The sequence below is a fragment of the Artemia sp. Qi Xiang Cuo genome, chromosome 6, assembly GCF_049724085.1.
Source record: "Artemia sp. Qi Xiang Cuo chromosome 6, ASM4972408v1, whole genome shotgun sequence".
Taxonomy (NCBI): Eukaryota; Metazoa; Arthropoda; class Branchiopoda; order Anostraca; family Artemiidae; genus Artemia; species Artemia sp. Qi Xiang Cuo.
Window position 1 is genome coordinate 60,586,465 of NC_142799.1, and position 23,102 is coordinate 60,609,566.

Here is a 23,102-nt window from a genome sequence, read left to right on the forward strand (position 1 = left end):
GCTGATGATTCGTTTTGGCCAGTTTTTATTGTCTAGTCCTGTACATCGGACAATATTACCACCCGAAATGCCTGTCCGCGCAAAAACCAGAAACAAAAGCAAGCTTATGCCCGTCTCGTGCCTCACAAACAGACTCAGTAACTGCTTTGTTCCTTTCTCTATAAGTGCTTTTAATAAAATGTAGTGAAGTGTTTTTCATGTAAAAAACAGCACCTTATAGTGCATTTTTTTAATGTGTCTATGACAGCTGTTTTCATTAAACTGATTCTGAATCTGATCTTAGCAAGGGCGGATCCAGGATTTTTTTTGGGGGGGGGGTTACTATTTTTTTACTCAGTTTTCGACTAATTTAACTGATTTTTACCTAGGTTTTACTGGTTTTCGACTTATTTTCGACTCGGTCAGAAACTTCGGGGGGGGGGGTCAAACCGGGTAACCCCCCCCCCCCTCCCCCTGGGTACGGCCTTGGATCTTAGTATCATAGTAACACAGTACCTATGTTTTATCAAATTTAATGTCAACTAACACGGCCTACTATTTAAAAGCAAAATGTGCCTCGGTTTTTTAATTTATTTAGGAAATAAACAAGTTTCTAAAAAAAATTGCAAGTAACTGAAGGAGTTGATATCATAGGAGGGATGCCCACCTAAGTAAGTCTGAATATTTTAGCTCCACTTCAAAGCTTGACTGTCCAATTTCTATGCTAACTTACTTCACTGTTTGTCTGCTTACAACTTTTGATTGAAGCATTCTAAAAAATATTCTTTTTCCGAGCATTTTGCGTATACGTAACATTTAAAAGTGTTACTATTTGACGGAGGAGGGGTAATTGCCCCGTTAAAGTTACACAATTAGCTTTCCCTCTATAAACATTGAGGGAGGGATTTATTTTGATCGAATGCTGGGTTTCTTAGTTATTGACATAGTACCACTTTACGGTGGACACCCTGTAAATCCGGAGATTTGTACTTCGAACAGAGCTGCCCTTACCTTCCGGCTTTTTGAGTCGCAGACGCAATTCTTCGTTGATTTTTACGCGATTCGTTCTTGAAGTTCGAAACCTCAGTATCGAACTTGAAGTTTGAAGTGATAAACAATATTCTGAAGAAGTTTTTGTTTGTACCTTCATGAAATATTTTAGCTCAGTAACATCCGTGTTTAATAAGGAAAGGGATTTTCCTCTTCTTTTTTCGTCAGTTCTTGCTATTAATTTTTCTTCAACTTATGAATGTTTGTCATGCAATAAGGCTCTTGGACAATTAAGAATCGCTTTTTTTACTTTAAGGTTAATGATTTTTGAACAGTTTATTGTGAATGCATGGTATTAGGGATTACACAATGTCTATCATTAGGTCTATCATAAGGTCTATCAAAGGTCTATCATAAACATTATCCTGTTTCGACATGGTGTTATTTGAGTAAATCTCGACATGTTGTATTTATAAATATTTTTTTTTATCCTTGGAGCTAATGTGTGTATTGGCAACTGTTTTTAATTTTTTAGGGTGGGGCTCAGGATAGACTAGACGTGCTATTTTTTAACAGGCAACTGAATAAGGGTTGATATTTTTTCCACCGATTAGACTAAAGTTCTTAAGTGAAATGGAAATGAAATTGTCGTAAAAAAAAATAAATGAAAAAGTGAGGGGACAATCAGCAAGAACTTAGCGGGTGATTCTAGCCTCGTTAATTGGTTTGATATTAATTATTTAACAACACAAATTGTCTTCCATTAAAATTCCTCAATTCTCAAAGATTTGTTATTTTTATAGAAAAGCTGAATATGTTTGGTTTTGTTAGAACTTTATGCTGCATTCAGTATGGAAGTAGATATTTTCTATCACCTAAAACTGTTTCCTATTGCTATTTTTTTTCAATTCAGGATTTGACTGTTTAAAATAAATTTTAATTATTATGAAAAGTTTCTGAATGTGTGTTAAATTTTTATCATAGCCAAAATCGTGCGTGTAATTGTTTTCTTGTTATTCTTGGTAAAATTGCTGATATTTCAGAAAAATTATTCCTAAAATCAGTGGGCTAAAAATGAAAAAAGAATAGTATTCAAATATTCAATCTTTTAATCCACCATAAAAATTTCAGCTATATTGAAGTATTTTTTCTCTTGAGAAAAAAAGAGTGTAATTTTGTTCATCTTTAAATCTTAATATCTGCTTTTCTGTTGTAGGTGATGACACTAGACATTGTATCTGATCGAGATAATTTTGTTTGGAAAGGTCACTCAAAGTTAGACACAAGAACTGAACCGATTAAACAACCGTTTGGCTATAAGGCTTCCAGTGTGGTACAGCTTCATCCACCTGCTGCCATAACCTGCTTAGCTCTACATTCAAGTTGGGGTTTAATTGCAGTTGGCACAGCCCATGGATTAGGGCTGGTTGATGTTGTTCAACTGAAAGGAGTTTTGGCGAAATGCACATTGACGGCTAACGGTAAATACTTGTTCCTGTCGAGCGACTCAATAGTACTGACAATTAGCCATTGTTGGTGGGAGGGGGAGGGGGAGCAGGCTGCAGCTCTACTGACATAAATTGTTTTCAAAATTACAAAAAAAAACTATCAACAGATCTAAAATTTCCAGTCTTGAAACTATAGAAAACACGTAAATTCTATCTATTGTTCATAGGGCTGAACGATGTTGTGGGTTTTCATCAAAATTTATGTTACTGAGATTATGATACAGAAGTCGTAGTAAAATAACCCTTTTTGTATTTCTACATATTATTTTTTTCTTTCTAAATAATAAAGGTAGTTTACCAAAACGTTAAAAACGCTGTTATTGTGTTTTATAATTTCTGTAACTTCCAAAATATACTCCTGTCCCCAACTATTAATTACTGCTTGTTTGCTTTCATAGATTTACTTTATGGCACTAATCAAAATGATCGGCCCAGAATCTGGTAGAACATCTGTCTAACAAATTTCTACAAATTTTATATGCTCATACTATAACAATCTTAAACATCTGTCCAAAATCATATGTGATAAAATATGACAAAGTTTATGTACGATAACTGCCAATACTATTGCTGCTATTCACCAAGAAAAGAAGAATTGTGTTATTTTTGGAAAAAGGGAGGAATTCTTTATTAATGAAACACTATTCTGGAATGGAGACTAGATGAATTGGTTTAGTGTGGTCAGCTATTGAGGTTGGGTATAGATCTCAATTCAGAAAAACTGTCACCCGTCGCATTTTATTTGTATCAGCCAAATTGCCTTGCAAGCTGCTTTTTTATTAAGTGAAAAAGGATGTTCGTGGAGTTCTACTATCCTATTTTCATGTATTACAGTTATTTTGTCTCTGAATGATATTACTAAGTTATACAAACTTTTCCACTTATTTTGTTGTTGTGAGGTTTACGTGGATACATCGCTTTACAAAATATACAATGGTTCTGATATTATATTCATCATTCATGCCCATCTGCCTTCCTTTAACCCCCCCCCCCTCCCATCCTCCTAGTATTTCCGAACAATTATTTGTGTATTCAAAAATTTTCAATCGAAATATAAGCAGTCTTTGATCTATGCACTAGAGGAAAACTGTATTATTGGCTGTCTGATACTAGCAATATACATCTGAGCCTAGCATATAAGCCTAATATGTGAGCCTATCAGTCGGATAATAGCTAGCAGGAATAAAAATCGCAAATTTATAAGCGTGAAAAAATTACAGTAGTGCGTACAAAAAGAGTATCAACTACAAAGGATGTGATAAAATTTATTTTCGCCCCCTACCCCCCCCCCTCCAAACCAAGCATTATAAGTATCTTTTGACTTGAATATATTTGCATATGGAAAATGTTTTATCGCAGACGCAATGACAGGGCGTACCAGACACTATTTTCAAAACCGGTTTTAAAAGTAAGCAATAATTTTCCATGGACCTCTATCCATTGTTCCCCTTTCAATGGAATGTCTACTTTATGAAATGTAAAAGAGATGGGCCATGATTGGAACGGTGACTGTATCAAAACTTCTAGTTGAAAAATAATCGAACATTGTTCGCTTCGATGTGTGGACTGTAGATTATTTAAATTAAATTTTTGAATTTGCAACGCATTTGAACTGTTATTTTTGCGCTATGGAAAGGCAGTGTGGTCTTTGAAAATACTTTTGTGTATTTTTGTTATTTTCATTTTTTTTTTTACACTTTTAAATATCTTTTATATTTCTTCTGTTTTATTAATGTTCTTGACAAAATAAACTTCTTCTAACGAAAAGCTTAACAATCTGATTTTCACACTCCTAAAAAACGACGGAAAAAAAGTAGATCGACCCATTCGTTTTGACTATGACGGGATTTTTTAATGGTTCATATAATTAAAAGGGTCGCTTACTGAAGGAGTCTCTCATTTTTCTCTTTAATAAACTAGAGTTGCTTTGTTTTTAATGCCTCGTAGAAAGATCATAGCCTAAAAGATATATCTGTAGTCCCTGGGGCAGAATTGCGTCTGAGAAAAGTGTCAGGTGGTTGAAGCACGTTTAATGAATGCTTGCTTAGATAATCTAAAATCTCTATTTCTTCAGTAGCCACTAGGGAATCTAAGAAAATAGAACTGGCAGGGGCCTAGAGCGGATTTGATACTGAAAATGGTTAGAAGAATTTGGAGGGGGAGGGTTAAATGATAAAAGTTCGTTTTTGAGCATTTTTTACGCTTGATAAAAGCTGCCCTGCATTTTTACGGTTTTGGGGGAAGGGTTCAAAATAATATTGGAGCCCTTCCTCATCCCCTTCTCTCTTCCTGTGTGCATGTTTGTGGGTGCTGTTTTATTGTTGAACTTGGGACTGAGTACTTAAGATCTTTATTCTGGTTTTACTCTTGAGACTAAATCTTTTTTTCAACATCAGTTATTTTTGAATTCACTTTTAAACATTGCTAGAATTATAGATTAAGGCATAAGGTTCATATTTTCAAGGGTTAAAGTCCCATTTGGACTGCTTTATCTTTTAGTAAAGAGTTAAAGCATTTTTTGATAAGACTAGAATTAACCCCCAAGGAGACAGAAAGTTCTGCCTGAACGCTTGCAAAAATAATATAAACCAGAGTAAAACAGGGCAACTTAAGTCAAAATAATGATACAAGGTGATTGTTTATTCATTAATAACATATTTTATGTACTGCTAAAAAAAAAAAAATCTATACTCAGGTGGCCTTTTTTATTAAAATGGTGACGAATGTTCAGAAATAATAAAAAAAAAATCTATAATTGTAATAACTTTAATCAATTATTGTTTCTTTTATGACTTTAATAGTTTTACAATATGTAAAAATATTCTTTTTGATAAATAATTGGGAAGTTATAAGCCGAAAATCGAGTGAGGGACTGGCTACTCCCCAGAGTTGAAAAAAACCCACGAACAACAAGGTTTAAGCAGAAGATGAATACTGACTGAAAATTACAAGGACACAAGTTGTGAAGTCCGAAACCCTCCATGAAGGCTGAAAAAGGCAGTAAAGTGGGCTTTTTGATAGCTAAAGGCCTGCTAAGGGTCTTTTTGGTTAGTAAGATATATTACTAGCATTTTTTGACCGAGTAGTATTGTATACTCTTAAAAATAAAATGAGGTTCAACGTTTTTTTGACGAAATGAGGTTCAAAATTTGTAAAGATAGTATGTCAAAAGTTTTTTTTTATTGGAGCTTTTGTTTCAAACGAAATCTTATCTAAATTTGGCCAGGTGCGGGATTAAAGGATTAAGAGGAATAAAAGATTAAATGAAGGTATCTTTTAGGTGATATAAATTAAAGATTTTACCAAAAATAAATCTTAAAAGACGAAAGAACTCTGGTATGAAACTCTTAATATTGTATTGAAAGTATCACCAGAACCGTTGCTATAACAGAAAATAAAGAAAAAGAAAGAAAATCTACAGAGGAAGAAAAGGGTGTCCGAGGGAAATTAAAATTTCAAAGTCAGTTGGAGCTTTCAGCTGTTGCATTTATGTGTTTCTTACATATTATTATTTACTATTTAGTGGAGCATCCTCCAAAACCTTCTAGAGATCTGACATGTTAGTCCACATTTTTTACATTGTTTTCCGCAAAGCTATAAACTAGAAAGATCTTATGGAGCTTTTCTTTCAGAAAGGCTTCATTTCATCTCCTTAAGAAATACAAATCTGCCATAACATTCAGTTTCACTTTAGAAAGACAATGTCCTAATCGATGTCTGGATCTCTTTCTTTTTATCATGCTGTGGGAATACGCCCGGCTGTTGACCACTCCAAGATTACTAATTAAATAGCTGAAGGCTTCTGAAGGGATTGGCTAGGGAGGGATTAATTGGAAATAAGCATCCTTCATAATTGAAATTTGTCTAGCACAAACTGTTATTCCAAATAGTATGTCTACAGAACTGTCAAGGTATAAAAATTATAATCAATGGGTCCTCGACCCTGCTGACTCTTGGTAGATTCTGAAATACCAGTAGAGTATGTGAATCAATTACTTCTTTAAACCAATATTGCACCTTTAAGCTGCTGATTTTTTTTTCTTGTTCTTTTTATCAAATGCATACATTATTCTAACAATTCCAAAGATTTTGATTGTAAAAATCTGTTTTGAGTTACTCGAAACTGTCTCATAGTGGAGAATCAAGGAACATTTCAAGTTAAGTGGATTAAATTAGATTAACTGGTTACAGACTGAGGATTATGTCAGTCCTAATCTGTAACCTGTTGACTTGGTTTTGAGCTAATACAAGTAAAGGTAAAGAATACGGTACTGGCCTTTACAGTCCCTAACTTCTGAATACTTCTTATTAAAGTATCAAATAAAATCTGTTTTTATAGTACCCCCTCCCCTCCCCCGAAAAAAAAAACAAATCCAATATACAAGCCTGGATGAGTATCAAATTTTATACGATGTCAGTTTATACTACGGGATTCATAGTGCTAGAGCTTAACATTACTTATACGGGTTAATTTACTGTTCTCTCTCATCCTTTCGGGTTCAAATCTCTTTATTCGTTCATTTTCTTGGCCAGGATCTGTCTCTCAAATATTTTAATTAGTAGCCATAAATTAGGTCCAGTTAACTGGGAAGTTCTTTTCCCTATGGTCCAGTTGTGAGAAATAGGTAGAGCATTTGGAATAGCCGCTGCCACATGCCTGAGTCTAATGAACTAGCGATTTTCTTCGCCTTAGTGTTGATTACTTTCATCTTTTTTGTCAAACAGTGAAAATGGAACTGTTTCTTCTGATGAATACGAGAATTATTGATTGAGCGGTGCTAAGGCAACTTTAGCCACCTGGAGATCGATTTGCTTGTATTACATTTAAAAGCACCATGGTTTTAGGTCATTCACTGAGGCATCTGCTGCTTTTAGTGTAGCTTTTGTAGCTTTTACAGGCATCTGCTCATACAACTTATATAGGCTTATACATGCATTGGCTTTCACAAGCATGTTAATGCTTTAACCATAGCTTTTGCAGCTTTTACTGGAAACTGCTTATATAGACTTTAGCTTTTACTGGCATATGCTGCTTTTACCTTAGCTTTCACAAGCTTTTGTTGGCATCTGCTCATACAGGCATTAGCTTTTACAGGCACATGCTGCTTTTAATGTAGCCTTTGCAGCTTTTATTGGCATCTGCTTATACAAAGATTAGCTTTTACAGGCACTTGCTTATACAACTTATGCTTGCTTATACAGGCATATATTGCCTGTCCCGTAGCTTTTACATGCATCTGCTTATACAGCAGATATAGGCTTATACAGACAATTACCTTTTAAAGGGATATGAGGCTTTTAGCGTAGCTTTTACAGGCATCTGCTAATACACCTTATACAGGTGTATATAGACATTACCTTTTACAGGCATATTCTGCTTTTACATAACTTTTATACACCTTGTTCTACAGGCATTTACTTTTCAGCTCAAACAGGCTTATACATGCCTTAGCTTTTACACGCATCTGTAACTTTTACCTTAGCTTTTTAAGTTTTTATCGTAGGCCTGGGCATAGAGGTACGAACATTAAGTATTTTCAAAAATATAATAAAGCTATTTATCATGGTAGAGAACCCTTTATTTGTTCGTTGACGTTGAAAAAAAAAATCTGGCTTTTTATCTGCTATGTGTATAGTTTGGATGTCTCTAAAGAAAGACTCTTTCTTTATTAGAAAACTTTGTGCCCTTACATTTTGTTTCTTTAGACCCCGAATAATTATTCAGAAAAAAAATAACTAATTTTCTGCTAATTCTGGCCGTGTAAGTGAAATAAACACGTGAGATATAAGCTTCTCGTCCGATACTATTAGGTATCTGAGCTTAACCAAGCTCTATTTCTGAATAACTTCATGGCCCGGAGTTAGCTAGGACATCAGCCCCCCCCCCCAAAAAAAAAACCATCAATCAGCTTAGGAACTGTATGTGATCGCTTTAAAGTTATTCGATAGTTATATCTCTTGGCACTATCGTAATCGCTCTAGATGTTCCTGCGTGACAGGGTAGCTTGAGAATATGATTTCATCAAGATTACATCTGTTTTGTGGAAGTTTCTAAACTTTTCCAAAGACTGTGCATTTTTCTGATATTGAAAAATTTGGTAAGTGACTATAAGCTTAAGGGTCAGAAATTGGCCAAATAGCAAAGATACTTTAAATGCATGACTATTTTCAAACCTCTTTGTTTTACTCACTGCAGATGAGAACTGCTCTCTTCTTGTCCATCATTGCCATAAACGAATGATTTACAAGATCTTTCGCAGTTTCCCTTTTGGAGTTTCGCTCTTGATTTACAGTTTATAAGTATTAACTTTTAGTTTTTGTTTTTGTTTATTTCTTTCCCAATTGCTAGTTTTAACTTATAAACATTTATTGTTAAGTCGTTTTTTGTACTAAACGAGCATTTTTTATGGTCTGTATTCTTTAATACTGCTTAACATTTCCAGTTTTTACTATTTTAGACGTAATCTTTTATTCTGTTATGGGTACTAACTTTCATATGCTTATTTTAGAGGTTCAAAACCATGAACATCAAGAGTTTTTTTTCTTCTTCTTTATTTCCTAAATGGAAAAGTAACTTCTAAACATATAATTCTTAGTCGTCTTTTGTATTTAAAATTATTGTTCTTGCACTTATATTTCCTTGTATGCTCATATTTCTACGATTCTACATAATCTTTTATCGTATTATGACTTTTTTATAGTATTTCTCTTTTACTAGAGTAATCTTTCCAAAGACAAAATGTTTCCTTTTTTTGTAAACAGAAATCCGAAATTTTTTGGCCTGGGATCTTTGACATACTTAATTGGAGTATTTCTCTAATTTTTTCTTAAAATCTTGCAAATATCTGTACACCATTAGCATTCCATGTGACGTTTTCAAATAATCTCATAATCAGAATAAAATTTCGAAACCCTGCAACGGATTGCTGCAGCTGAATTCGAACTCTGGGTTCCGTATTACCAAGTAGAGATCAATCCCACTTCGCCACTACAGGACCCATTTATTTTTATTTGTGTTTGCTGTTTTTTCTCTATCTGGATAAGGTTTGGGTATTAGACAATCAGAAAATTCTATGAAAAATTCTAATTGACTCGGCCTTAACTAATTTCGAATATATTGGGCTTCGATTGTGGCTCAGTCCAGTTCTGGACACTATCTATATTGTGAACAGGTTTGGTTTCAGCTGATTCCCGGAATTAGTCCCTGCTAATTCCCGGAATTAGTCCCTGCTAATTCCCGGAATTAGTCCCTGCTAATTCCCGGTAATAGAAAAAATTCATTGTGAATGGGCCTTAAGACTAAATTTAGTAAATACTGTGTAATATTACATGTGTAATATTGCACATTTAGAACCAACATGAAACGTTTGTTCATTTCTAGCATATACTCTTATAAAATTCCATTTTCTTGTAGAATTTCAGTTTTTACTCCACTGTGCAGTAACCGTGAACAATCTGACACCGTTCATATTTTGATTGATGGATTGGACTATTAATCATTTATTCCTTTGCCTCTTTTCAAACCGTTTGTAGTGATGATTGGTTCGAAAAAGTGACTTTTATTAATAAAAACATGACTCCAAGATCGAAAATTTTACATATATATGAAAAAGCTATGCTTTACACGCTGATTCAGGATATGCTGAATTTTAGTAAACTTGAGGTTGACCATCTATAGCTATAAGATACTTGTATTATTTTGGGAAAAAAGTTCGGCTATCTTCTCAAATTCTGGATATCCTGAAAATTATATTGAAAAAAAAAGTACAAAAAAAAAATAGTATGTTGGGAATGAATATAAAGAGTGAGGTTACAGCTTTAAATGAATAGTAATTAGCTTAGCCATTTTTATTCTAAGCTAAGCCAACTATTAGCTTAGAATAGTAATTAGCCAGCCGCTCAACCTGTCACCCCATCAAACCCCTAAATATTACCATATTACTATATAATATTACTACTATAATATAATACTACTATATAATATTAGTCAAACCATATTAATATTACTAAATAAAGTTTGACTTGTTTATCTTCTTGCTTCAAGGATTGATATTCAAACATTATCTCAGTGCGACAGAAAGTTTATTCTTTCATCACAATGCTTTTAGAATGAAACCTCCCTTTTATATTTTGTTCACAACAACTGCACAATTTAGATTCCCAAAATGAATTTTGCACTGAATCGCTAAAATGCTCCCATCTTTGCGAAGCGTCATCGCACGTACTGTGAACTTTAATATGCGATCAAAGTTTAATCTATTAAACTTCTCACAGAGAGATTTCACCACATTGCGTGATTATAGATCTAATTTTGTGAAATATAGAAAATTTTGTTATTCACAAGCAAATCCGTATTCGGGGGGGGGGGGGCTTTGGAGGTTTTAACCCCTACCCCACCCCCCCACCCCCAATTGTTTGTCCGATTCGTAAAATCATAATAAAAATGTATATAAACAAATTTGTGATATGTTTTAAAGTTGCCCCCCCCCTCCTCTCCGAAAAAAAATCCTAAATACGGCCCTGTTCACAAGCAGACTAACCGTAAGCAAGAAAGCCATGTCATACTAAATGTAAATTTGCGTATGCGAAATTAGTATGATTCGCATGCAAATTTGCATCAGGTTTAGTGGTACTTCAGCATTAGTTGTATTTGCATTAAACAAAAAAAAATATTGGAAGTCAAATCTTTTGAAGGGAAGTTGGCAAATAAAATACTTCTAATTACCAGCTGGCTGTCATTACCGTCCTTTTTATGGTTCATATTGTTTTTGTAGATCTTTGCAATTTCTAAATTTAATCCTTCTCTTTCATTGGATGTATTTTTTACAACTTTTCTTTACTTGAGCAATCTTTTCTAAGCCATGTTTCTTTCCAATGTAGATATTGTTGGTGGGGATCATCCAATGTCTAGACGTAAATCTTTCAAGAAATCCCTTAGAGAATCGTTCAGGCGACTCAGGAAAGGAAGATCTCAAATGAATACCGAAAGGAAAGGGATAGCGGATAAAGGGTAAGCAAAGGTCCCTTTGATCACTAATATGCTGCTTGGTTTCAGAGTTAATGATAAACAGAGTCAGAGTTGTCAAAGCCGTTTTTTCGATATCTTTCGAGTAACTATGGAAAATGAATCTCATTGTTGGATTCGTATAGTTTTGATGGAAAATTTCTTTGGCAAATGAAAATATTTTTGACTTCAGATACCCTTCTAAGAGCTGAGAAAAATCTGATAATTTTGGTGTTGATTGGTATTTCACCGATAAATGTCTTTTTCTTTAGTTTTCTTAGTGGTTGTTCCAAAAATGTTGTTTAAAATCTAAAAAGTGCTTTTGCTGACTTCAGAAAATCAACAACTGTGGTAAGTAGAAATTTCCGAAAAAAAAGAAACCAGATAAAGAGTTAGGAAAAAACTTCAATTTTAGATTCTCTTTTGTCTGGTGAAGCTTAGTTAGGATTCAAGACTTTAAATATTATCTAGCGAAAACGACTAAGTGACGGCACTACGGATAGCACAGCTAGTTTGAACTGGCGGGTAGTATATCTACATGGAGTGCGAAATAAACCTTAGCGAAATCTTCCTAGAAACAAGGTATTTTATTTGATTGGGTTTTTAAAAAGAACGTGAATTCTACATTTTTAATGCTGCACTTTATCAATAATTATAGATTCAAACACTAAGCTGTCCCAAAAATATGGTTCAATCCCGCTTTTTAGGGCTATAATGACAGTAAGGTTAAGATGACCAGGCCATCGTTTTACTGATGATTTATCAAAGACCGGCAAAAATTGTGATTTTAGGCCATGCATCTGGGGCCAAAAAAACGGGTCGTGCCCAAATGGGCTCGAAAGAGATCACAAGAAAGGATTTAAATGAAGCTGGGACTTTAAAGGAGGAGGTAAAGAGTAAAGTGTTGAGCAGATTGGGGGTGGACAAAACTGTGCACAGCTGTCTTGGACTCATGCAACTTGGTCCTGTAATGAGGTGTTAGTAATGGTAGCAGTAGCTTAAGTATACTATTAAAAATAAAGCTACTTGCCAGTGGTACAAAATTGACTCCTAGTTAGACATGATGTCAGTTTGAGTAGAATATACTGTGGATTTGATATTCTGTTCAGTTGATATACTGTCAGTTTGAGAAGAGTATATCTTTGAAGTTGCTGATAAATTTTTGTTATGCGGAAAGTGTTGAATGATTTGTCCCCAACCATGCATTGCATTCCCGACCGAAGACAGGGAATCAGGACCTGCGCTATGCAGGTCCTTTGACCATTGGCAGACCATTGGTTGGCATGTGAAAAAGTTGTTTTTAGTAGTTGGACCAATCTACTTTTTTTATTTTTGTCAGGGTCGGGATGAAGTGGCCGAAATAATGTATATAAAGCCTGACGAAGTTTTGCTTTGTAGCCTGTGTTTTTCTTACTATTTCAAAAGGCTACTGGATAAACAAACCCATTTCGGTTAAATTTAATAAAACAAAAATCGACGTTTAACGAAAAGAAGCAGTAAGCTGAATTGCTGCTTTTTACTTGACTTCTCAATTTGAAGGTAATTTTGCTGGCTGGATAGAAATAAGTTTTCAAAATCATGTTCCTAGACCCTGTCCTCGTTGACTCGAAATCCGGAATTGTAACAGTGGAATTTTATTCAGCGGACTAATCTTCTGCTTGGCATCAAGAAGTTATAATAGGCAGAATATGTGTAGCAGAAGGAACATTTCTGTTTGACAATAAACGAAAAAGTAAAGAAAGAAAATAATAAAATTGAGATACTAAGGAAAGTGATTCTCAGCTAATGGAAAAAAGATAATATAGCTAAGAAACCAATGGAGGGTGTATAAGCCGTCTTCTCTCAGAAAGTATTTCCGATAAATTTCCGAGAAACTTTCCGAGTAACGATGGGGAGGTGTTTTAGAATTGCTTGTGCAACGTCGCTCCTAAGCTGATGTTCTTGGAAAAAAATAAATAAAATAAAGAATAGATTCAATATAACCCCTTTGTGTAAGATAGAAGCGGAATACATTTGTAAATGAGCTTAAGCTAGACTGGGTGATTGAAAATTGGTGTTGCAAGAAATAATTAACTGTCGATTCGTAATTAGGATGCAGTTCTGCACTGGAAAAGTAGTATTCCTTTTGTAAGCGCAGATATTAGCTTTAATAATACGTATAAATAACAGTTCAATAGAGGAAAGCACAAAAAAAATCTCTGGAAATTTCAGTCACGGTGCCGACTTCAACAGATAAATCAGTTTATCTGCTGAAGACGGCCACTGTATGTGACCGAAATATCCAGAGATTTTTTTTTGTGTTTCACTGTCAAATAAAAGGCTTTCCCCAATTGAAGCGGTATTTATACGGCATAGAAAGGGAGTGTGGTCTTCGCAAATACCTAAGCTTTAGCAAATATTTCGAGTCCTCTTCAAATTTGTATTTTTGTGATTTCCCTCAATGATACCAAATGGTTAATATTGATGATCGTCATCTAGAAGGGGGGGGGGGGGTAAGGGGGATCCAGATTCATTACGGATCCGGAGAGTTTTATATAAATATCCACTTTTTAAATACGTGTCTTGTCTATTTTATATATGTCTTGTTTTATATAAATATCCACTTTTTTAATATTCGAACCTTGTCTATTGAACCTTAACTTGAAACAATTTTACTATATGCAAAACCAAACGCTTAATCTGTACATGCGCGATAAGCAATCCACGGGCTGTTTTTAGAGTTGAACCGATAGGAAGACCAAGGTATCTAATGAACTGGACTGGTTTAACGTTAGCATTTCCAAGAGCAATCGAATTAATTGAATTCGAAAGTTTTGACCAATTTTGCAGCTATCAACAATTTCTAGAATCTAGACTGTATACGTTGGTGTGACATATGATCAGCATTTTATCATAGATCAGCATGGCTTATAGTCCTGTCCGTAGACTACCTCGAATAAATCCCATGACTTTTCATTCCGTTTTGAAAGAAGTTGACCCTGTAATTTATTTATAATTTATTTTGTTTCTTTATTTAATTTAATTTATAATTTATTTTGTTTCTTTATTTAATTTACTTAATTTAATTTATAATTTATTTTGTTTCTTTATTTAATTTATTTAATTTAATTTATAATTTATTTTGTTTCGCTCTTCGGGACTCCGTATAATAGCTACTAGAGATTTTATTTAGGTTTGACATAATCCAGTTTGACTTTTTTATGTCTTTCTGGAAATCGTAAAAAACATTTTTCAAAGCTGTGAAAAGAAGTGCCAAGAAGTAATGTTTCCTGAACGTTCGACAATTTCTTATCTTGAATATCTGAAACTATTCTGATTTGAGTAGCCATATTTTAAATTTGGAGAAAGGGTGTTCGTATATTCTGGCTTGTGAAGAAATTGGGTGACCTATGTGTAATAGTAGACTGTCAGCTCAAATTGTATCCCTTATGCCCGTGCCACATTATAGTCACACTTGTCGATAAAATCAAAATTACGCACGACTACAGCGCCAATTGTATTTATCGTTCGTAATTTGTCGAGCTTAATAAAGCTAAACTTCAAAGTACGAATTTTTTGGTATGCCAATCAGAGTGATAACTTAAAGCGTCCTTATCAAAACTGGAAAATGCAAACAACTAGAACTGCGGTTTTTCTATTTGTAAAAAACATCTGAGACAAATTAATGAGACTTAGTAGAGAACAGTTGGACACAAATTACTTTTGGTGCAAACTCTTTAAACTAATTTCTTGCAATTTTAATTTTTGCTTTTTAAATACAAGTGTGACACTAAAATCAAGAAAATTGCCTTGCTATTCATGATATTTGGCTTTCTTTATCGATAGATGTGACTATGATGTGGCACTGGCATTAGTCAAAACATGAACAAATAAAACAAAAATTTAGATCTGAAGGCCCAAATTTGCCAGGATTGCTTGGATTAACACCGTTACAGACGATAAAATCCGGAGAATTGGTCTCACGCTGGGAAACAGGGGAATAGCCTCAAGGGTTTCCTAGAAAATTGAAAGATAGTTGCCTAATTTTTGTTTTTGAAAGGTTTCATACCCCTTCCAAATAAATTTTCGCTATATATGCAAATGACAGGATTCAAATATTGTTTTTTATCCTTTACGCTCGGACTTGTACTATTTCCAATAGAGAAAAAAAAAATTGCTACCCAATTGGAACCAATTTCTCTACCGAAATGCTTGTTAAATACATTAAAACAGGAGGCTTCCCAATCGTAACGAATAATATAGAAAATCGAATTAGATTAGTTGGTAAAACCCTTGCTTCGTTTTGCATTATAATCTTTTATTTAGAGGATTTTCTATGATTCCGTCTTTTGAGCCAATCTTACTCCGTCCCGATGAATTGTGACGGTAAAATCCTTCTTATACCATTTTCTTTCTCTTTTTTTATGTCGTTAATTTCAGTCTATTGCAAGAAACCGTAAAGGGTCTGACCTCTGATGTTTATATGGCAAGTGTGGAGCTCAAACCGCATCGATAAATATGATATTACATTTACTACGTATACTTCTTGTTGGGAGCCAAAAAGGCTACTCTTGGTTTTCCTTCAGCCAGCGCCTACAGCGCTGAAATGGAATTTTGCAGTTAAAAAAATTTATGTGCAAACTTCCTCTAAATTGTGTGAAAACTTCCTCCTTGGAAAGATCCTCTCACGTAACCCCCGATCCACCCCCCTACCGGAAAAATTCCCCGTGAAAACTTCCTCCATGAAAGATCCTCTCATGTAACCCCCAATCTACCCCCCCCCCACCTCCCCACTACCAGAAAAAATCCCCCCAGAAAAATTCGGTATGCTTCCAAACAACCAATACTATATGTAAACATTGGGCAAAGTTCATAATTTGCAACCGTGCCCCCGGGGACTGCGGAGGATTAGGTTATCGTCAAAGACAAAGTTATTATATTTTTCGACCATGTTGAACGAAATGACAACCTAAAAATTTTGATAGAGTGAGTCTGCGGAAAAAATGAGCTTGGGAGGGGGCCTAGTTGCTCTCTTTTTTTTTTGGTCACTTAAAAAGGGCACTAGAACTTTCAATTTCCGTTCGAATAAGCCCTCTCGCGATGTTCTAGGACTACTGGATTGATACGACCACCTTTGGAAAAAAAAAAAAATAAACACGCGTCCATGATCTTTCTTCTGACAAAAAATTCAAAATTCCACATTTTTACAGATAGGAGCTTGAAACCTGTATTGTAGGGTTCTCTGATGCGCTGAATATGATGGTGTGATTCTCATTAAGGTTCTATGACTTATAAGTGGCGTTTCCCCCTTCTTTTTCGGAAATAAAACAAATTTTCTCAGGCACGTAACTTTTGATGGGTAAGACTAAACTCGATGAAACTTTTATGATTGAAATCAGCAGAAAAATTTGATTCTTTTTATGTATCTATTGGTATCAAAATTCCTTTTTTAGAGTTTTGGTAACTATTGAGCCGGGTCGCTCCTTACTTACACTTCGTTACCACGAACTGTTTGATCAGCATGAATCAGTAGTATATTTCATATATTGTAACCATACCTCAGATTATTGGAACGTGGTATATGTGTGTACCCTTTAGGTTGTTCTGTGGTTTGATGAGATAGCGGTAAAATCTGCAGTAAACTGGAGAATACGACATAAGCAGTGGCTCTAATCCTCGAAAATGCTACGGAAAAGGGGGAAAATTGTATTTTTCATTTCGTTTCTTTTAATATTTTCCAATGAAAATACCAAAAATTGTATTTTTCTTTATGTACAGGGGCAAAAATCCCTGGCGCCACTGGACCTAAGACCTGGGAAAGTGAAAGTGTTTGAATTGGCGAAATTAAACCATTGTCTTATATAACATATACAAAAGTATAGGCTTTGAAATATGACAGGAAGTTTTCGCTTCAACATTTTTATGTATATGCTGCTAAAGAAAGTATTTTATATTGCTGTTTTACATATGCATCTATTGGACCCTTTAGTCCCTCCTGTAATCCAAGGATAGAATGGAAAAAAAATCTTGTAATATGTCTTTTCTTTCTACTGATTATTATAATCATGTTTGGTGGTCATTTTAGTTGACGCTATACAGAAACTTTCGTTGATTTTTGAAATAAAATCAACTTGGTGGAGGCGATGAAAAATTTTAGAACCATGGCTAATTAGAGTAATGCTTTGTAAGAGGCAAAGCTGGCATAACTTTTATTGCATTTGCATAATGACAGTAGGGCCATCTGCGAGGGCCAAAGACTCAAGCGAGTGGATGGGGTTTAGGGAAAGAGTTGATGAATCTAAAAATTAAACGAAGGATTGCATAGATAAACGGGTATAATATTTTAGATAGGACAGTGTAAAAGACAGAAAAAACAAGGTCAATTTTAATAATAAGAATGGTTCGAATATTTTGACTTTACGTCAGGAAGTCTTTATCAACGGAAAAAAAAGCTAAACTAAATAAAAAAAAACATAAATAAAAAGCCAAAAAAAAAACAGATGAAAAACAAAAAACTCATAATATGAAGTGTCCTTTATTTCAAATGGCATACAAATCAAACAAAATGAGGATAAATATGCAGCAGAGACGCGGTAATTTTTTGATTTGTTTGTGAAATATATTAATAATATCCAATATGAAGTGTTCTTCATTTCAAATAGCAAACAACAAAATAAGGATAACTATACAACAGATACACTGTTCTTTTTTGATTTGTTTGAAATTAAAAAAGGAATCCGTTTTCTTAGATATTAGGTCCTTGTCTTAAATCATGTATAGAATAAAGTGCTCTTTACCGCTACCCATATTACTTTAAACTATCGTTTTTTCTTACTTGTCCAAGACATGTGTATCACAATTCTGACTTTTTAAAAACATATTATTCGAAACTTACTCATAATTTGATATCCTTCTATATAGGAACAAAAAGCCTTTTTTTTTCAGTGTGTTGCGAATTAATTATCTTGTAAATATATTGCTGGACATAAAAATAGCGATATAAAGACTCTTTAGGGAGTGATAAATCAGAAAGTAACGGCCCTTTGTGTAGCATCCTTATTAGAAGTCTTCCTAAGTCTCGCTGATCAGCAAATCTGCCAATAAATCTTCTTTAGAAGCAAGGAGAAAGCCATCTCCGGATATTTGTCTTTTTGTCAAGTCAGCTGTCTGACACAACTCTAGTGTTTTTTGCTTTTTTTTTTTTGCTCTGATCGACTTGCTCCTTTTTTATTTCTTTTTTTCTTTAGTTAATTGGTTCTAGACAGTGGAAGAGTGCGTAAACATAAAAATAAGATAAAACAGACAATATATGATTGAAATCATTTTATTCCGTCATTTTTTACGACGAAAGATTTGTTTCTGGTAGACTAACCCCCTAGACTTTATTCTTTTTTTTTCTCAGAATTTCGTTTCTCTCTCTGGATTTTATCTTTTCTCAGGTACGGATGATGAAATCAGAGGTATGTAAATATATGTTAGGACAGCAGGGATGGATCCAGGGGGGGGGGGGGGCACAGGCTACCCCAAAATTTTTCTCATGCCCTCATTTGACTGTTTTCTGTTTTTATTACCCTTTTTTTAAATAAACTTGTCAATTTGGTCAATTATTGGTACCTTAGTCACATTACCCCCCCCCAAGATTTTTTTACAGGTTAATATAAACATCACTAAGATTTTGCATTTAAAGTCTATCTGATATATATTCTTGTGTTCCTGTTTCCTGGTTACCTCCTCCTGAGATTAAAAGCCTTTTTAGTAAATGTTCCTGGTAGAGGACCATCTAGGAGCAGGAGTATCACTGAAAGGAGGGTGGTAGGGAAATCTTCTCCCCTAGGTTGTGTAACCCACTTCCCCCAATTTTGAAAAATAGCCCCTTTTAGTGTTTCCAATGAAAATGTCTTTTTGGTATTTTCATCGAAAAAATAGAGGAAAAACCTCCCCCCCCCCCTTTGGATTTTTAAAAATTCATTTCTTCCCCTCCCCCTCTCCCTACGTTCTTTGGGAATTGACGCCGCTGGCTGGAAATTATTTTGATAAACTACAATATATTCAGTTTAGAATAGTTGTTATCTTGAATTTTAAATTTGTTTAGAAATTTCAAAATGACACCCAAAGATATGACCAGGGATTGTGTCAATAGTATGGCCTTAAATCCCAATTTAAAAGTTTCATACTAAATGACAAATATTAAGTGTTATTACCCACTAGGTGTTTGTAAAAAAAAGATTTTTGGCCTCCTGGACACAGCAACAAATAATTAGGCTTTAAAACCTTTGTTTTTTTCACTTAGGGAATGTCTTAGGGGATGTGTATGTGTTAAGATATACCGCTTAAAAAAAATACCAAGAAAGGGATTCTGTTTGTGACGTCTCTGTTGTTGCAATATGTCTTGAAATATTTGAGAAACAGTAAATTTTTCTTATGTTCTGTTCAAAATGTTACGGGCCCTCCTAGCCCCTCTCCTCTACACCGTTATTAATTTTTCAAGATTTAGTCTTGAGCTGGATATTTTTTTTTTCAAAAATAAATTCTAGGTATAATAGTAATGAAAATTATAATTATAGATTATCGTCTGTTTTAATAATTTATAACACGAAAGATTTTCCCATTTCCCGCTCATTCTTTATGCGGTACTTTCGCATTATATGGGCCTCTCTAAAAAGTCAAGTTTTGTTAATTCTAACGAAATAAAATAAAATAGGATGACTATATAATAGTTTAGAAACAAATTTAGGCTATATATTTGCACATTAGGGGAGTCGGGGGCAAAGCATAGCATATATTAAATACGTAACCTAACCTAACCTAGGTACCTTTCCCCCAAAAAAAACACCAAAGAACAACACTTTAAATATCTTAAAACTATAGTATACAATGCGTTTCTCTACTGCGGTGTATTGAATCATCTTGTAAAAACGGGTTTTTCATTGCGTCTTTCCCGTTTGACTGTAGCGTCTCTTATTGGACTTCTTTAGAGGGGTCCTGATAATGCAAAAGTACCCTTTATGCTTTAAAATTACTTTCGTTTTTTTTTCGATTTTGAATAAACTTAAAAACATGGTTACGAAGTTCTTTAATAGGATACTAAAGGCCAAACCATAAAACGGAAGTATAGCATCAAATGTAGGAAAGGGAAAATGCAATATATGTTTATTTTTCTCATGGGAAGGAGTTGAGAGCTCTTTCATAAAGATTTATATCGACAACTAAGTACTTGCTTATGAAATCACTATCTCGTAATCTTAAGAGGCTGCTTAGTAGAAATATTGGCTAAATTGGAAATTATTATGTACCCAGGAAATTATTTGCCTAGTAGTTTCCTTTTCCTGGCTTTAAATAAGTTGGGGAATTTTATCTGTGGATATTGTTGTAACATTAGGAAAACGCAAAAACTCGTTGCTACATTTTATTTCAGAAAATTCACTTATTCTTGTTATTTTCTAAGCTCAGCTCAGTAAAATACTAAATATCTGTCTTGTGCCTGGTTTTAGTCTGCACTAAATAGGTACCTGGATAAATCTGGGGGAGGTAAGGGTGTGCGAAAGCACAGGAGGGCCTGCCCCCAACTTCCTGGCTCAGGGACCTTCGAAACGGAGATCAGTACCGCCGGTTTGGACTTTAAGGGTTTAGTGCCGTATCCTTTCCTTCCTATTATATTGAAATTAGTGATAATAGGCCCTCAGGCGGGAAAACTAGATTTTTGCAAAGATTTTATTTTGTCCTTGTCCAACCTTTGTCCAGCCTCTTGGTAAAATTGCCAAAATCCTTAGGAAGAAATACTGAAAGTAAAAATTCTTTAAAAATGGAATACAGGGTTAGAAAAACATTTCTCCAGAAACCTTTTCGAGCTTCTTTTTACAATAGATTTTCTTATCCGAAAGTATTAAGGCCTGGAATTGTACCGAGTGTAACATAACACCTAAACCAATTTCTTGCTTTAGAGCTTTAGAGATTAATTTGAATATTACAGAGAAAACTGAAGAAATTCACACCATCTTGTTTTTTGTAATTAATAAATTTGTGGTAAATCTATGTTACTAGGGTATTTGTAAGATTAAATGTTGGTTAAGTTGAAACAGACTTTGGATCAAAGGTTAACCAGTTTGTAATGCAAAATTACAAAACAGATGTAGGTTTAAAGCTTTTAGTATTTAAGCTAGATTCACTGAAAATTTAGTTTCCCTGTTCCATATTAGTTAAATCGCAAATGTGGCCAGTGGATGAAAATCCGCCCGAGGATCTTTTCTCGGTTTGAGAATCATTTTTTAGCACGGTGGCGTTATTCGAAACTTTAGAATCATGCAGATTTTTGCTCATACCGCCATCTACATAGTTTAACAGGGTTCTGGTTTCCGTTTTGCAGGAATCAACGTTTTTTTTGACGATCTATTAAATGCTAAAAGTTATCCTTGAAAATTCAAAAATGTAATATATATATGCCAACAAAATATAGGTTCCCTGAAAAGTAGTATAAAAATTTAGTTCGTAGACAATCTTTCCTGCGTCTCCTTAACGGAGATTTCCTTCCCGCTTGTATTTACGCTGGTGTAGGTAATTCGATCCCCTCTCCTTCCAAAAAAAAGCACAGTGTTACCTATAATTGTTTCCATATAAATCGTCTTTTCTGTGTTTGTGCTACTGAGAATTAATCGGTATTTGAGTTTCTCATCTTGACAAAGCAGTGATAAACTTGATCCGCTAACGCGCTTAGAATCCCCTCTGGGAGAAATTTGCTAATGAACACAAATCTTCCTTTGTGTTTTATAAATTTAGCATAGAAAAACAGTGTTTCAAACATCATGTCGTTGGTTGAAAAAAAGGGGCTAGCTTAGTCTTATTTGCTTTTCTTATTTCTCTTTGAGGTTACTTTCAATACTTCTTGGATTAATTTGTTATCTCCTTGGAAAGTTCCGTTGTAATGTCCTCGGTAATTTAAAATCCATATAGTAATTGACTATAATAAGATTACATTTTATGTCATACTTCACTATTAAGCATAAAAGTTGTGTCTCAAGATATCCCTAATTTGGTGACGGACATCCTAATCAACTCTACCACTATACCCACCTAAACATTCATGTTATGTCTGGGTGCACGCGACCAATTAAACACTGACACATAATTTTTTTCGGCAAGGAAGAGCTGGTGGAACTCATGTGGTGGAATTGTAGAAAAATCACAAAGGTTACGATATTCCAGTCAATATAGGTCCCAGGATCTTTCTGTTTGGTTGAAGGTCATTCGAGCCCTCTGCGTTGCTAATGTAGAAACACCGTGAAGCAGAGATGGTTTTAGGGGGAGGGAAGAGCAGAGCACTTGCCCCTGGCGTGAATGTTTTAGGGACGCAAAATTCCAAAGAAGTAATCTAATGGTCATAATCATTTTGTAATTTTTGAAATTTTATTTTTATTAAAATAGAATAGAGGGGATAGTTGTAGTAAGTATAAGAAAATTGAATCGGGAATTTTCATTTCTCCCATATCTTCATCACTTTTGTTTTTTAAATAAAAGTGAATAGAATGAATTGATTATTGGAATTAACTGTGTAATATGGACATGAAAATGTCTTAGCAAACGTGAGAGTTGCGTATTAAATATTATTAGCATTTGCAGTGTCGGTAACCGTAATGAGCGATCGTTTA

At 34.3% G+C, this 23,102-nt stretch overlaps 1 protein-coding gene across 2 annotated transcripts in view; it reads left to right on the top strand.

Moving 5' to 3' along the window:
- The window catches only part of LOC148951478 (lethal(2) giant larvae protein homolog 1-like), a 333,083-nt gene that overhangs the window by 158,837 nt on the left and 151,144 nt on the right, over window positions 1-23,102 (top strand). For both annotated transcript variants that reach the window (XR_016141914.1, XM_089090903.1), the window contains exons 12-13: window positions 2,186-2,450; window positions 11,358-11,487. Coding sequence is in view for 1 of the 2 variants with exons in the window: in XM_089090903.1 (XP_088947029.1) it covers window positions 2,186-2,450; window positions 11,358-11,487 (395 nt within the window). In the remaining variant the exon portion in view is untranslated. The remainder of the gene's footprint in view (window positions 1-2,185; window positions 2,451-11,357; window positions 11,488-23,102) is intronic.